Raw genomic sequence first — 18,468 nt, forward strand, 5'->3', positions numbered from 1 at the left:
GTTAGATGCCCAATGGTGGAAGGAGAAGCAGCACTGTATATAAAGAGAGCACCTGTTCTACATATGAAAATATGGTTCCTCTGCAAAGGGGGTTTAAAGATAAGTTAGATTAGATTAGTTGATATTGGCGTTTAAAAATGGTCAGCTTCAGTTCCATTTATTAGAAGACGGCTGGTTGGGTTATATATGTTGATTGTGTAGCTTGTTGTTCAGGGCAGCTTTGTTTATATGCTGCACTGTTGTTGTTTGCGATTTATCTGTTATTTTCCTTATATTTGCTCGGCTGCAGGTTATAGAAAGAAATGTTAACATGGTTAAGATAAAAACTAAGTTTTTACGGTAATTAGGTAGTAACTCCAGAAATTAATTCAAGTAAAATTCAGGAAAACCAATTGAAATTTTATTATTTTTTATATATATGTTGCAAAGACAAGTCATAAAACATTCGTTTATTGTACAACTTTGCACTGGTACGAGTTGACATGGTACGAGTTTACAATGGTACGAGTTAACTTGTTTCTGCAATACCTTGGATCTACTTTCGTTTTTGCCAACAATAGGAATCCTGTATCTCGTCGATTTGCGTAGTGTATAGAAGGGTTAGTGATTATTTTCAGAAGACTTATCAATGTAAAAGCCCTTTAAATGTTTCCTCTCACCGGGCATTCCTATAAAAGACCCAGAATTTATTCTTCATTTTCAGATTGGTGCCCTTAAATGTTCTTAAATAAACTGTGAAGTATATAGATCTAGGATGTTCGGAATTTACTCATCATTTTTCTGTAGCCGAAAAGGCAGTCATATTTTAAGAGACAGCAGTTTAACATCTTTATTTTTTAATTTCTTTTTCATATTCTGATAAAATTTTGCCTTTTTAAAACACGAAGTCCAGAACTGTTATACTTGTAAAGTTCCTGTTGCAAAGACAAAAGAAAAAATCTTTTAATACTGTTTTTATTGTGAAGTGGAGCTGGGTTATGGAAATACTCAGCTCTCCTGCCTTCAGCAAGGACTTTCTATACTAACTATTAGTATAGAAAGTCTTAGTCCAAATAATTATGACATCTTGGAAGGCTATTTTAAATTTTTGCTTTGACGTCGATGTAAGGCGTCAAAGAAAAAAATATAATAGCCTTTCAAGATGTCATAATTATTTGGACTTAAAGAAAGTCCCTGCTTCAGCTATAAATTGAAATAAATTGAAGAATTTTTTAATTGACATTAATTTCTAGAAAGAATAAAAAAAATCTGTCCATCCTTTATAGGGTCCTGCTGTGAAAACCTTGTTTTTGTGACCAAAACAATTGGTTTCTGGATAATAACTTGATTGGAATGGTGCCTATCCAGATGAAAAATGAAAAAAAAAGTAATGGGTAGAAGTCTATTGATTTGGAGTCAGTTAGGTCAAAGGATAAGGTCATTGTTACTTAAAATAGATTTTGTTCTAAAGTTTTTGGATGGTATCCCACTAGGATTCAAGATTCAAGATTTATTATCCAATCATGGACCCTCAAGGGGCCTATACAAAAAATACAACAATTTTACAATGATTAGCATGGCATAACAAATTATTAAAGGTATTATTATAAATTGTAACTAAATAGCCATAGAAGTACATGTTTATTTGTCCATCCAAGCATATTAGTATTTTGAACTCCTGAAATAAAACTGTTTTTTCCAAATATTAAATAACTTGCTATTAAGGGAGCATCAGTTCGCAGGCTTTGTTTTTTACTTGCAAAGTAAAAATTAATGAGAATCAACATTGTAAGTGCTTTCATGCCTACATTTCGAAATATGAGGCAGGCGTTACCTGTGAAAGGGGACGAAGTCCACATAAATTATTTTTTGAATTCAAGCATCTTTTTTTACTTCAGAATCTGTTGAAAAAGAAAGGGAAATATGGAAACGTTTCTGATGTTGGTTCTGTTGTTAGGGATTTTAGTTGTGACGTCATTTTCAATGTAAACAAAGAAATGCTATCATCAGGTAACGTTTTTTTTCTTCATATCAATAAATTATCAAAATAAAATTGTTATTGTGCTCCTTCCTATATTTTATTTAAAGTCTTGTGACAAGTAAAATAAAAAAAGTTAGAAAAAAAAGTTAAAGATTTTGAGTACATTAGTAGATTGATTTTTTTTTTTTATTGATTTCCTACTGTAACTGGGGACTTCGTCCAAATATAATTTAATAAAGTTTACAGAAACAGAAGTGGGAAACATACTTGAAATACAAATTAAATTGCAGTTACTTTAATGAAAAAAACAATTGTTTTTGAAATTTGTCAAAGGTTTACATCAACAATATCTCAGGTGATTTTAAAAACCACTGGCTAAAGATTTTTTCTCTGAGAAATTATGTAAATGATATGGAAAATTCTAGTATATTAGAAGGTGACATGGGTTTCTCTGTAGCATTAAATCTGCATTATTTTGTTGCACCATTGAACATAAATATTTACATCATCTTTTCACATACTCCTGAGATTTTCACCTTAAACCTGTAAAGTTAATAATTTAGATTTTAAATTTATTACTAATAAAATTTGTTTTTGATAGTCACAGTTTCATATTTAGAACAATAATGTTTACAAATGTTATATCTAAGTTATTATCAAATATCTAACATAATTTTCAAATAAATCAACAAAAAATGGGCATCTATACATGTACATATTAAGTCCAAGAAATCAAAGAGAAATATTAGATACAAGAATTCACAGAAAAGAGAATTAAACATAAAAATGATGTAATTGGTCAATTCAGAAACTCGACTTCTATTCTGTGGATTAAAAAAATTTCTTTGAATGAAATAATGCCCTGAAAAGAATATATAATGACTTTGTTAATGTTTTTTATAGAAATTTAAAATTTTACAAAAATGAAATAGAAGATTGATTGACTGTTGCTTGCTTAATGTCTAGTGGCAAATATTTCATGTATATTCAGGAGGAGAACAAATTAAAATAATATATATATAAAACGTCCAGATATTTGTCAACTTTCTTTCTTACTAGGGGGCACTGGATTGTTATGAGGAAAGATCTGTACACAATAAATACATTATGTATAGAAATCGTGTAAAACAACACCAATATTAAAAAAGGGAATCAATTAATATAAGTATCTATAAATATTTCGGATAACAGATATCTTTCATCTATATGATTATGATGTAAAATGTATATATTAATGAATCTTTCAGATGAGATGACTTAATATGGACAAGATTCACAGAAAGGCTTTAACTCAGTGTAGATCAAAGATTGTTAGTGATCTGTCACCAGACAATGAATTCTGGGACAAAATTGCTGAGAAGGAGATTTTTACTCCTCTCATGTTAGAGTACATCCAGGTATAATTTTTATTTAAATAATCATTTCATTAATGTGGTGGGGTTAAACATGCTTTTGGAGAGTTCAAAAATCCCCCTAATCAGAACAGTGATTGTTCTTATGTTGTACTGTTACACCGCTGTCCAAGGTGAGTGGGCGGGTTTGGAGCCAGCAAACATGTTTAACCCGGCCACATTCTGTATGTGCCTGTCCCAAGTCAGGAGCCTGTAGTTCAGTGGTTGTCGTTTGTTGCTGTATATCATATTTGTTTTTTGTTTATTGTTTTGTACATGAATCAGGCCGTTAGTTTTCGCTTTTGAATTGTTTTACATTTGTCATTTCGGGGCCTTTTATAGCTGACTATGCAGTATTGGTTTTGCTGATTGTTGGAGTCTGTGCAGTGACATATATGTATGTTAACTTTTATATCATTTGGTCTCTGGTGGAGAGTTTAGTCATTGGCAATCATACCACACCTTCTTATTTTCATATTGGTAGAAAAGTACAACAATAGAATAAACTAAAAATCAGTTGAAAAGGGGCTTTTCAGATCATTACAAGGCATAAAAAAAACTTACAAACTATGACAATAGAGAAACAAAGCTTTCAGTAACCGATGATTTGGTAAATGATATAATTATGAGACAGTACTCAGTTACTAAAAAAGAAAATTCTATGAAATTTCTGTTATAATTGTAATATTCTTATTGGCTAAGGAACCAATACTGTGGATTCATTTAGTTTCATGGGTATTGAGTTTTGTGGATTGAGGATCAATTGTATACTGTAGATATTTGATTTTGTGGTTTTGCCAAAGTTGGCTTACAAAGCTATAGATATTTAACTGAACATATAAATTCATGTTTTACCTCTACCCATGAAATATACATAAATTTGTACCCACTAATAATAATGAATCCACAGTTCTATTATAATCCTAGATATAAGTTTAAAGGGGCATTCAAATTCATGTTCACCGATTTGACTCAAATTCTCATATTTGATTTATAACATACTAAAACGTATATCCTAATTACAATAAGTCTGAAATAAACAATTTACAATGCACAGACTCAATAATATATATCGGCATTTCGTGTGTATTTTAGTCTAGACGCCATCTAATGAACCATCTAGATGACCTCTGAAGACTGTCGACGGTCACATAACCAGATATAAACATAAATATAAATGGATATATATAGCGACCTCGTGCAATTGGACTTTTCTAGGTCTGTTTGATTTCATGTTATAGGTTTAAAAAATAAGTTAATCATCGTTATTTTTATTATCTCTTAGCTAATGCCCCTTTAACTATTTAACAGATTTAAAAAAAATTTTGTTTTAAATGTTTAGAATATTATAAATGTGTATTCCGGTATTTTAGGCTAAATATCCAAGACCTGAAAAGGTTAGACAGTTATTAGATGATTTATTACGGAGAGGTCCAGATGCTTATTGGAAATTTTTGTATTGTTTAGACAATTCTGGACATAGACATTTGGCAGATGTTATCAGACAAAAGGAACAATTGATCCTAAATCCAAATTATAATCCCATTATCCAAGAAGCACGATTCACTGGTAACATTCGAGGAACCAGTACAAGTTTCCAGCCTACAGCTCCAAATAACCAAGGTGACATCCAGCTGCCACACAGTGTCTCAGCACAAACTATTAATGAACGCAATACAGCAGGACAATTTCCTCACAGCCAGTCAAATCCAAACATCACAAGTTCAGGAACACCAGTAACATCACCTAGTGATGAGTCAGCAAGTTCAGTAACAACATCATCAAGTAGTACCACATCATATCCAAGTACTCAGTTGCTAAGCAACACAAGTGTGTCTGGACAGAACAGCAGTAATAATGATATCAGTATGGAGAATGAACATGATGGGTTAACTTCACAATGTAAGAATATAACTTTTGTGTAACCTAATGTTTGGATATCTTGTAATTCCAAAATTATTATTTTTTTTTTTAATTAATCAATTTTATTGCACCTTTGCTGTTAACAATTTACTCAATCTACAGCTTCAATTAAGTATCCCTTTAAATTAGTTATTGAATATCTAGGGAAAGATATTCAATAAAGTATATCTATAAAGTAAGTTATATTAATACAGATCAATACATTAGAACAATTCTACATAATTTTTGTTTTTTACCGGAATACGGTACGTTTCTTAACCTATACTGTGTACGATTTTTTTATTAAAGCTTCACTGAACCGCGAAATTGATGATGTATTGATCTTTGATACTGATAGTGATAGCATGACTCTTCAGCCGACAATAGAATTTTGAACTTAAAACTTTTTGTTTTGTTTACAACACTGAATTATATAAGAAGTCTTGGATGATGAGGTAAAAATGTTTTTTTTTTCACACATTATTTTTTAACAGTAAATGTTAATTTCTATGATAAAACCGAAGATCGAAAATTGATTGAAAGTACAAAATTATTTGATATTCACAGTATAAGTATAAGTCAATGTTTACTTTTCTGGTCCAATACTGGTGTTTGGTGTAGGATAACTATTGTTTTATATAACAAGTCACATGAAATGGTTCCATAAAATTTGGTACATATACTTTTCCACATGTCATATTTTGTCAGCTAAAATTTGCATTGACTGAAATTCTTCAATCTTGATATTTTCAAAAATGTTGTTGCATAACTGTCTAAACTCCTTTTCAAACAGGTGACTTTCTCTATTGTGGATACATTTAGTTTGTGGTACATGTAGCAATATTTTTGGATTGAGGAAAATGTTTTTTTTTTTTTATTTCATAGATTTGCAAAAGTCTGTTTACAAGCTCTTTAGATAATTTGTATTTTGTTGAACATTTTGCTTTGTGGTTTACATATTCCCACAAAACCAACAAATTGGTATCCCACGAATAATAATAAATCCAAAGTGTTTTTTTTTCAATGTAATGAAACTTTTTTAATAGAAAATGTGGATCGTTTTAAAGGTTTGTTCAAAATCATTTCTAATAATCAGTTAAATGCAATATTTATATATCATGTATATGATGTTAGGAAATAATAGAATTAATTGTGGAATTAATTTGAATATTTTTTTCCTCACTATGAATGACTTTTTGATTTATTTATCAAGTGCCAGGGACCAGTTCACAGTATGACAACAGGCAGCAGACTTCAAGCTTAGAAAGTACACCAGAAACAAGCAGTCACCAGGCAACAGAAAGGACAAAGGTCAAGATAAAAATAAACATTTAAAAAAGAAGCAACCAATGCACATTTTCATGTTGACAATGCAAAATGCTAATACTGTAGTAGATGGTTTGATTGATTAATGGTTGTTTAACATTAAAATTTCATTGTTTCATGTTTGTTTAAGTCGAAAAAATGTTAACACATAATAATTGATGTACAAATATTTTCAAGCAAATTCAAGAACAAAGATGTACACAATTACAGGTCACTGTAGTGCCTTAAAAAAATTGCTAAACCTATACCATATAGTAAGCTATAAAAGGCTTCAAAAGGTAAAACAGTTCAAAACAAAGAAACCAAGGGTCAGAAGTTCACAGCCAACTGGTAGGTCTTCAACAATGAACACTTTTACTACATAGATTTTTCTTAAAGAACTTTAAATTATGTTGTTGATACATAAATTTCTGTTTTTATGATGTAAAGTGATAATAGGGTCACTGACTATGTCTTCACGGTATACATCAATCAAATCAGTGTACTAGGTAAAAAAATATAAAAAAACATCAAAATAATCGTAACGTCATCTTGTTGTAGACCTTCTAATATCATTTTTAAAGGACCGCAAAAATTTATTGGGTTCGTATAATGCTATGATGTTGTGGTCGGCATTGTCTGTGTCGTCGTTGTTGTCGGAAGACACATTTGGTTTCCGGACAATAACTTTTGTTTAAGTGAATAGATCTCTATAAAATTTTACCAGAAGGTTTAATACCACAAAAGGAAAGTTGGGATTGATTTTGGGGGTTTTGGTACAAACAGTTTAGGAATTAGGGATCAAAAAGGGTCCAAAAACAAGCATTTTTGTAGTGTCTGGACAATAACTGGTGTGTAAGTGTATGGATCTCTCTGACATTGTACCACAAGATTCCATATCACAAAGGGAAGGCTGGGATTGAGTTTTGGCGCAATTTCTGGGGTGGCTCATACTTTTTTCTTCAAAATTTTTGAAATTTCAAATTTTTGGAAAATTTTCCAGAAGAAATCTTCAATTGCACAGTATTGCACAATAGATTTTGAAGATCTTTGACCACATTTATTTTGTGCCAGAAACCCATATTATTTTAAAAATTTGATCACAATCCAAATTCAGACAGTATCAAGCTTGAATATTGTGTCCAAATTTGCCCCAACTGTTCAGGATTCGACATCTGCGGTCGTATCAGGCTGCGCTCAACGAAGTATTTTATTTTTTATGTTTTTCACTACCTACAAGGTAACTGATTAGTTAATATACAAAAAAGTCGGTGACCATTTGATTATTTTGTATCATTAAAACAGAAATTTATGTATCAACAATATATAGTTTTTGTTAAGAAAAATCTACGCTTTAAAAATTAAAAAAATTAAAATTTGAAGATAAATTCATGAACGTTTTTCGTCAATTTCATGTGCTTCCTATACAAATGTTCACCCATTTTGAAAGAATTCAATAAGGAATATTTCAGAAAATAAAAGGGATAAATGTATTATTTTTTGATTTTCCAATATAATTCACCAAGTTATATGCAAAATCTTACAAAAATAGCCCATTTACTGTTCCTTGATCTTAACCAATTTGTATGAAACTGTTTATATCTATTGATGTAAGCCCACTTTCGATTTTTACAAATTTTAGATTTAACGTTTCCTAGTTATGGGATTTTATTTCTTTAAAAAGGGGAAATTTTCCAGTGTTCAGACAATAACTCGAAAGTAATTTGAGCATTTTTCATAAAATTTCTGAAATGACATGGGGAGTTATGGAACTTTATTCCTTGAAAAAGAGACAGGAGTATCATGCGCTTATGGAACAGCTCTTTATTAAATGATAGTCAAAAATTAGTAATTGTTATAGTAAAAACCTTAATATTCATGAATATTGTATGCTATAATCTATAAAAAATGTATTCAAACATTTTAAACCGATATTCTTATGTTAATTTATTCCAGAAATACAAAATGGAGTCCACACCAAGAGGTTTTGTATTGATTATTAATAATATTCATTTCCGTAACCATAAACATCGACCAGGAGCTGAACAAGACAGAGACAAATTGAAGGCCATGTTTGAAGATTTTGGATTCGAGGTGGATGTTAAGGAAGATCAAACAGCTATGGTAACCATAGAAACTTATTATTATAATTTTTGTGTACCATATAAATTTTTTCTTTCATAGTTTTATCTAAATGCTATCAAATAATCAGGTTTTCCTTGCTCAAATACACTTAATTCCAAGCGTTATCTTTCTGTCAAAGTATTTGGTTTAAGGTGACGTTATTTGATGTTATTTGTGCATTTGTTGGGCATAAAATCTACATCAGTACATTGAACAAAGGGGATGAATATTCTAATAGGGATAACTTCCTTATGACTGCTTCAATAACTGTTTTTAAAGGATAAAATAAAAATATTTCTTTAGGCAGTGTTGGATTAATATCATAAGCATAAAGAAAGATGTTTGTAAAATGTCGAGCAGTCACAATTACTTTATCAGTTCAAAGATGCAGGTATCTAGTTAGCACATAAAACGTTTAAATGACTTGAGAAATCAGAGTAAAGTAAAAGAGTATTTCTGGTAATGGAAATGATATGGATCAAACGTATTTGATAGATTTTAAAAGTTAAATTTTTTCCTGTATATTTCAGCAAGTAGAAGAACTGCTCTCACAGTTTTCTTTACTACAAGATCTTTATCGTGTGGACAGTTTGATTGTTGTTCTAATGTCACATGGTAACGATGAGTTCATCTTAGGATCAGACTGCCAGAGGTTAAATGTCATCAACCTGATCAAAAAGTTCAATGCTGACTACTGTCCAGCTATGATGGGAAAGCCTAAAATGTTTATTGTAAATGCTTGCAGGGGAGGTAATTATTGATACTTATTTTAATTTGTAAATGTTTGCAGGGGAGGTAATTATTGATACTTATTTTAATTTGTAAATGGTTGCAAGGGAGGTAATTATCAAAAAAAGTGAAAAATGCTGCTTTCTTTATCATTTTTGTCGAGCCTGGGAAATTTATTTTGCAAAAGCGAGGAATAGCCGTCTGCGGCATCAACATTTAAGTTCAGTCTGTAGTTAAAGTTATATTAACACATTAATAATTTTCATGGAATTTTATGAAATTTGGACAGAAGCTTGTTTATTACCAATTATACAGTATCCAGAACAAAATTTTAAAAATAGTTATTTTCATTTTTCCGTATTTTACTAATAAATGGACTTAATGTTTTTTACAGTATAACATTCAGATTTAGTCTGAGGTTAAAGTTTTTCAGTCATCAATTATTTTATCAAACCTTCTTGGAATTTGAGGAATTTTGGACAGAGTCTTATTTATAAACAAAATACAGTATTTAGAGAAACAAATTTTAAATATTTATTTTCATTTTCCATAGTTATCTGATAAGTGGACTTATTTCCTTTTTTTACAGTTAACAAGTAGATAAAATCTAGAGTTAAAGTTTGCTACACATCAATTACTTTTAATATGAAACCTTCATAGGCTTTTATGAAACTTTGGCACTAGCTTTTTTATGATTAGGAGATAATGTCTGATGCAAACTTTTGAAATTTTTTTTTATTTTCAATTTTTTCTGATACATCTATCAGAAAAAATAAAAAATAAAAAATATTTTTTTCAAAAATTTGCATCAGACATTATCTCCTAATCATAAAAAGGCTAAGACTAAGTTTTTTTAAAGTTAACATATACAGAAAGTCTGGGATTAAACTTTTTTGACCTGATAAATTTTTAAACCTTCATGTTATGAAAGTTAGACAGAAGATAATCTTATAGACCATGAAGTAACATCTAAAGAAATTAAATTTTGTATTTAACTGATAAATGGACTCATTTTTTAAGTCAGCATTACACTTTTACACTGATAACATCAATTCCGCAGAACCCCTTACAATTTTTTATGCCCCCGCTGTAGCGGAGGGGGCTTTAAGTTTTACCCTTGTCTGTATGTCCGTCCGTCCGTCCGTCCGTCCATCTGTCTGTATGTCCCAAAATTGGTTTCCATTCTCTAACTTTAGTTTGCCTCAACCAAATGTTATGAAACTTATACACAATGCTTATTACCACATAACACAGATCAAGTTTGAATTTTGGTGGCATCACTTTTACTGTTCTAGAGTTATGCCCCTTTACAAATGGAAAAATTGCTGAAAATTTTGTTTCCATTCTCTAACTTTAGTTTGCCTCAACCAAATGTTATGAAACTTATGCACAATGCTTATTACCACATAACACAATCAAGTTTGAATTTTGGTAGCGTCACTTTTACCATTCTAAAGCTATGCCCCTTTACAAATGGAAAAATTGCTGAATTTTTCATTTCCATTTCTAACATGAAACTTATGTGCAATGTTTATTACCACAAAACACAGGTCAAGTTTGAATTTTGGTGGCCTCACTTTTACTGTTCTAGAGTTATGCCCCTTTACAATGGAAAAATTGCTGAAATTTTTGTTTCTGTTCTCTAACTTTAGTTTGCCTCAACCAAATGTTATGAAACTTAAACACAATGCTTATTACCATAAAACACAGATCAAGTTTGAATTCTGGTAGCGTCACTTTTACCATTCTAGAGTTATGCACCTTTACAAATGAAAAAATTGCTGAATTTTTCATTTCCATTTCTAACATGAAACTTATGTGCAATGTTTATTACCACAAAACACAGGTCAAGTTTGAATTTTGGTGGCCTCACTTTTCCTGTTATTGAGTTATGCCCCTTTACAAATGGAAAAATTGCTGAATTTTTCGTTTTTGTTTTCTAACTTAAGTTTGCCTCAAGCAAATGTTATGAAACTTATACACAATGCTTATTACAACAAAAGTCAGATGAAGTACAAATTTGGGTATTGTCACTTTTACTGTTCTTAAGTTATGTCCCTTTATAACGTTATATGCAAGCGTGGGCATCATCTGTGTCCCATGGACACATTCCCCATTTATTTCCATATATGTTACTGCTCTTGAATATAATTAAACTTATCAATTATCTTGGAAGTGATTGCTTCTGTTTTACTTACATAATTAAGTTCATATTGATCATGAGTTTACATGTCTTTGAGACAGGAAGTGACCGACACAAAACCTCCATTTTAGCAAATGACAGCGACTCATTTCACAAAAAATCTCCCAAGAAAAAATACTTGTAAGTCATAAACTTTTCAGTTTAACTCACAATCATTTTTATCTGAACATTTTTTGTGAAAAGAGCCACAGGTGTCTAAACAATTTTGTCAAGCTGGTTACCGCTCAGAATATAAAGATGTGAATAATATAAAAAAGACTATCTACCATCATAGCAAAATTTTCCAATAGCCAAAACACTAATACATGCAATCATATGACGGAAGACTATTACTGATGAGGTTCAACTGTTTTGTTATAGATTAGTTGGGTAGTTTTCTAAATTGAATTATTTCATATTTTTCATGTCGGCCTTTTATAGCTGACTATACAGTAAGAGTTTTTCTCATTGTTGAAGGTTGTATAGTAACCATACATTGCATAATGGTTGCATATAATTGCTTACATCTACCTTGCTTGAACTTTGGTTGATAGTAGTCTCATTGACAATCATACCACATCTCCTTATTTTTATATAATAGGTTCATATGTCAGAGAAAAAATAAATATGCTAAAAACCAAGGATAATTTCAAGAGGGCAATCAATTTAATATTTGCCACTAGATAACAACAACATTACCCTGGTTTGAATTTAAGGCTGATGGATAAGGATATGTTTTACTATTACATTGTTATCTACATTTAATGCTGTTATATTTATCAATTTATTGACAGATGATGTAGACTGCAATCCAATATTAGGAAGCACACAGCCATGTTATGACAAAACTGAGACAGACTCTGGGCCGACATCTTTAGATAGAAAACAGCCAGCCAATAGTGATTTATTGATAGCTTACTCCACGTTTCCAGGTTATGTTTCCTTCAGAGATGAAGAACAAGGCAGCTGGTTCATACAGTGTTTGGAAGAAGTGTTTAGGGAATCAGCCTCTGATGAACACGTAATGGATATGTTAACACAGGTAATATGACTTAATATAGATACACAGGCTAAGTGTGGGTCTCCTCAAATTAATCTTGGGCAGTTATTATTACTACTTCCAACTAAAATAGTTCAGAAAATGATTGAAATATTACAATGGTAAAATTTTACATTGTGTACACAATAGTCTTATTTGATGAATATCATATCTCATTAATCATTGTATCAACGACATCAGAAGTATCAGTAGTTGATAATTGTGTATGATTATCAGCATATTGTTAACTTATTCTCTTACTCAATAAACATGAACCATATGCAACTTTACATTATGATATCTAACATTTTTTTCCTAAATAATATATTGTATTTTATGAATATTTTATATTCAAATTAAAATTCTTCATTTATCTAAAGTTGAACATTTTTTCATCAATGCATATGAAAAAATATAACTTGAACAATATAACAGAAAGAACAAAAAAGAGCATTTCCTGAAAAATCTCTTATATAAAGGGAAACAACTCCAGTCCTCATAAAGTGGGATAAGCACTGTATTGTTTAGCAGTAATCAAATTATGCTTGTATGGAGGACTTGAAATTAATTTTTCATTATTTTCACAAAGCATGAAGAAACCAAATTATCATAAATGATTTTAGATCCACAGTTGATACTTTCTTTCACTGGAAATGTAATAAAGTCTTATGTATTTTATTTTTCCAGGTAAATGATAAAGTAGCAAGTAAGAGTGAGAGCATGATGGGTTACAACCAGACACCAGCGCCATCTACAACACTACGATACAAATGGTATTTAAATCCTCAGACTGTCTGATAATCAAGCAAAGTGTAATTCCTATCTCTGGAATTTCTGATATTGCCCAAAACATTGTTTTCTGATTTATACATGGTACATGAATCTTGTATTAAGTTGAACATAACAACATAAGTTTATAATGAATAATTTACTGATTTACAGATATAAGATTTAAAATAACATTGTGTTTAGTTGTTAAACAGCTGTATGTGTCAGACAAAAATAATACATTTAGCCTTTTTCTGTTTTTTTTCTCAACAACTTGAATTTAAAGAAATATGACATATAAGCCTCGTTTGCACCCAGAACTGTAAAAGCAAGTTCTTGTAAATATTTTTCCTGGAACATTCATCTCTCTCTTTAATAATATAAAATTTCTTTTTAATCCATCATGATAATTATATAAATACCATGTCATCAGTGATCGGGAAGGATGTGCGCCTTGCGCCAATTGCGCTTATCGACCAGAAATGGCGCATAGAGTGACAAATGTAAGCGCCCGCGTGGCGCATGATATTTTTCACTTCGTTTTGAAACGTAGAGATATCGTCAAATGGATTTCTGATCGTATTTCGTGCCGCCATGTGTGAGTACACAACTGTGTAGTGTTTACTTCAATGATAGGAGCACTTATATATTTTTGGGACGTCTCGGGTGTTTTCCTATGGTAATAATGGCTGTGTTTGGATATACGCCAGAGGTGGCCTATGGTTATCCATAGGTACCTTTGGTTTGATATTCTATATATCAAAATATCAAACCATTGGTACCCAAAGATACCTATGGGTAACCATAGGCTGCCTTAGGCGTATATCCAAACACAGCCAATAGCAACATGCGGTATGACTGATTACCCAAAAAATGTAATTAACCATCATTCATGATATAATTTTTTATAAACAACTTTAAATTTGTGAAAATTGGCTAGTACAGGCGAGAATTCTTCTCTAATTATAATCTTTTAAGTAAGCTTGCTATTATTTCGATTGAAAAACCCAAAAGCCTTTTTATGAATGGTATGGTATTTGTCTCCATAAAAGGGGCTTAACTGTCCTTGACAATTTTTTTGGTCTTTGGCTCGTTTTGACATTTCAGCAAATTGTTGTTTTGTCTTATCAATTAACGTTGCTCTCTACTGTTATTCTTGTCATCGTGATGAAGTAATAATAGTACAAGTGCAGAGGAAATGCCAGAAACGTCCTCTAATACGGAACGTCTGGAATAAGTATGGTATCGACGAAGACCCAAATTTAATGTAAAAAAAAAAACATGAACATGAACAAGGGAACAGTACCAGTTTTAACATTGTAAATAAAGGTTATCGTAAATATTGCCCGGTTTGGAAGAAGTTATTGTATATTCATTGAAATTGAAATTACAAAATCACAGGAACAATATCCATGATATTAATTAGAATCATACTTGTTACGTTGTAAGTACAGTGAAATATACACTTTTTTTATTTTTTTTATTGTAAATGAATGGCCCACAATAATTCTAAAAATGGCCCATTGAATTTATTTTTGGGGGGCCCTGGGCCCATAGAGAAAAAATCCTTCCAGATCACTGTGTCATGCATTATTGAACCAATATTTCATGCATGTTTTAATGCATAATAGGTTGGAACATACCGTTGTTTTTGAAATTGTATGCTTCAAATCTAAACTACATGCTTTTTAAACTGAATTTAACTTTGACAAATGGAGACAAAAGAGGGACGAAAGATACCAGAGGGACAGTCAAACTCACAGATCGAAAACAAACTGACAACGCCATGGCCAAAAATAAAAAGACAAACAGACAAATAATAGTACAGATGACACAACATAGAAAACTAAAGACTAAGCAACACGAACCCCAGCTCCGGAAGGGTAAGCAGATCCTGCTCCACATGTGGCACCCATCGTGTTGCTTATGTTATTACAAATCCGGTAAATAGTCTAATTCGGTAGGTCACATTCGTGAAAAGGGAAGGGTATTGTAATTACGACATAAGGAACTTATTTGATATCATCTGTGAAATGGTTATTCCATAATGGTCAACCAACTCGTGATGGCGTCCGTAAAATTTACGAAGGGATTATTTCAACTTCACCATTTGGAACTCTTGGTTTAATTGCTTCCTTGTGAGCAGCAATCCTCTATCAAGAGTGATGAGCCAATCAAATTAAGTTTTTAATGTATTTTGAATCATCTATATATATCTGCATGTTACCATAAATCATTTACATAAAGCAATTTCATCATTTTTGTGCTTATAAGGAGACACATTCACCATGATTATGATATATTTAATAAGACACCTTAGATGAATGAACTGATGAAACTGGATTAGTTTTCATGGTGTAATATTGACATGTTAGCCCTTTCATTCATTTGTGTTTTTAGTGTCGTCAAATATATGTAACCTAAAATCTGTCAACCAGAAAAAATGATCATGTGATGCACTTGCAGGCCAAGAGGATGATTTTTTTTAATCACGTTTTTGTTGGAAATTGTATATATATTGTTGTTCATAAAAAAATGGTACTCTAAAATAAGTTGAAATGATCGATGTCATCAACAACAATTATCAAGTGAAATCTTGATTCTAAAAGGTGGCCAATTTTGGGTAATGACCAATTTAAGGGGCAGAAGGATATATAAATAAATAGTTACTTTGATTGTATATAATTATGTATTAGCGAATGGACCATCGCACTTCAGCGTAGATCATTGCACTTCAATGTGACCATCGACTTTGGTGTCCCCATCACACCTCTGAGTCCTTCATATTTTTTTTTGTAACAGATTTAATTTTCTGAAAAATTTGACCATTTTAAAATTAAATTGTTATTTAATTCTCTCTGTTCATACTGTACCAAATTTTTAATGCAAACTTTTTATGCCTTACAAAATTTGATAGAACATTTATTTGTATACGACATTGATTTTGAAAGGAGATTTGTAGGTATTAAATTGTGACTAGGATGGAGAGTTGTCTCATTGACACTCATACCACATCTTTTTATATCTAATTAAGGCTTTATAACACAAGTATAAGTCCATTGTTTTAGTATCTGTACCAATACAGCTGTTACTGTTGTTATATTTATATGGTGTCACCCTGCAGTTTTCATGTTGGAAAAAGAATGTATTATACATTTATTTTTATGGGTGGTATTTTTGGTATGTCCTTTCAATTTGATAAGATTATTATTATGTATAAAATCAATTCTTTTTGTTATTCACCATGTATACTTTTGCGTAAAAGTTCATTTTCAAAGAGTTATTTTTTTATATATATAGTAAACAAATATCATAGTACAGTTTATTTTTGTGAAATGAAAAAAAAACCAAAACAATTTGTAACTTCCATGAATGTTGTTTATCATTCCACACATTTATTTATAATTTTTATTGATTTTTCACCTGCTTTTATGAAGAATGTTAAGTTGATGTTTGCATATAAGAAAAAGAAAAGTTTGTATTAAAATAAAAGTATAGTAATCATGTTTATAGTTAGGTTAGTAATATAAATGACCTAAAAGTGCTCTATGCATTTTTTATAGTTAATTGTACATTTTCATTATTTTATGCTTACTTTTGTTATATATGTGATCTGTTGTGTATATTTTAGTGTTCATCTTTAGATATCAGAATAAAATATTTTGATATTCTTAACTTGTCGACCAATTTGGAAAAAAAAACAAAGGACAAAAAAGAAAAACAAAGTACAAGAAAAAAAACCCAAAGGACACCAAAAATCCAAATGACACCAAAAATCCAAAGGACACCAAAAACCCAAAGGACACCAAAAATCCAAAGGACACCAAAAATCCCAAGGACACCAAAAACCCAAAGGACACCAAAAATCCAAAGGACACCAAAATCCCAAAGGACACCAAAAATCCAAAGGACAAAAAAAACCAGGTATTCCAATTACTCCAAATAAAGTAAGACAATGTGCATTGATGAAGTAAGTGTTTCCTGCATCATTATCACCTGCCATACTAATCTATACTCAAGTCACAAAAAAATCACTCTTAAGTTAAAGCCTAGAGCAGCAGAAATCAGAGAGAAATATTAGATGCCCTTGAAAGGTAAGCATACATTGCTTTGGTTACAACACCTCTCATATAGACCAATGGTTAAGGCTGATAATTATATCCACATTCAATCTTGGTCAAAATAGATCAAACTACAAGAAATGCTTGTAGAACTTATCCTCTGTCAATTTTGATATACAACCCTACAATAGCTACAAATGATAAAATAGATTATATTGACTGTAAACATTAGAAGTATGATTGACAGTTTGACAGTTATTATGCTTTCACTAGGAAATGATTGATTGATTATTGTTTACTTGAAAACATTATGAAACGCCCTGATTTAGAAACCAAATTGAAAAATCTCTTTACATTATATTATTACACGAGATCAAATATCGCCATATTTAACTCTCGGTTTAATACAAAAAGGATTTCAAATTTAAAAAGACTAAATTTATTACAGTAATAAATGAAAATAAGTCCCCCTTTTTAATGGACATTTTATTATGTATCTGTTTTTATTTTTTTAAATTTTATTAATATATTATTTGTTTTTATGGTTTTTTTTGTTGTTGTTTTTTTGTTGGTTTTTGTTGTTGTTGTTTTTGTTGTATAAATTTACTCCACTTATCTTTAAATCTTGTGCATTGCATGTTGAATCATGCTTCATTCTCTATACCTTAGTTAATTGGTTTTACAGAATAATGTATGTTATTTTCTGATCTTAAAGGAGACATGACACGATTTTCAATTTGTGTTTCAAAATGTTTATTTATACTTAACTTTCCCCAAAAATACATCGATAGCAATATAAGTGTCAACTATTTAGGAAAATATGTATTTAATGAGATTTTAGTGCAACGATTTATCGACCTGTCAAATACATGTATGCATATTTCCATCCCAGAAGTCACTCAGAACGAGGCTACTACGTCAGTGGTTACATTCATTCATATTGACATATGGGTACAGCACAAATTTAGTTTCGATTATTATCCAAAAAAACGCATGACAGTGATAAA

At 30.7% G+C, this 18,468-nt stretch overlaps 1 protein-coding gene across 2 annotated transcripts; it reads left to right on the plus strand.

Annotated features, from left to right (window-relative positions):
- Nucleotides 1-544: 544 nt before the first annotated feature.
- Nucleotides 545-17,071, plus strand: LOC127719337 (caspase-2-like). 2 transcript variants are annotated; one of them, XM_052225405.1, is made up of 9 exons: nucleotides 545-599; nucleotides 1,878-1,989; nucleotides 3,208-3,357; nucleotides 4,725-5,253; nucleotides 6,467-6,564; nucleotides 8,515-8,682; nucleotides 9,213-9,432; nucleotides 12,388-12,635; nucleotides 13,320-17,071. In XM_052225405.1, exons 3-9 carry the CDS (start codon nucleotides 3,223-3,225, stop codon nucleotides 13,428-13,430), a joined length of 1,509 nt encoding a protein of 502 aa, XP_052081365.1. In that variant the 5' UTR covers nucleotides 545-599; nucleotides 1,878-1,989; nucleotides 3,208-3,222; the 3' UTR covers nucleotides 13,431-17,071. The 2 variants fall into 2 exon arrangements, with proteins under 2 accessions (XP_052081365.1, XP_052081364.1); XM_052225404.1 differs by lacking the exon at nucleotides 1,878-1,989.
- The last annotated feature ends 1,397 nt before the right edge of the window (nucleotides 17,072-18,468 follow it).

This window comes from Mytilus californianus, unplaced genomic scaffold, assembly GCF_021869535.1.
Source record: "Mytilus californianus isolate M0D057914Y unplaced genomic scaffold, xbMytCali1.0.p SCAF_11, whole genome shotgun sequence".
Lineage (NCBI taxonomy): Eukaryota > Metazoa > Mollusca > Bivalvia > Mytilida > Mytilidae > Mytilus > Mytilus californianus.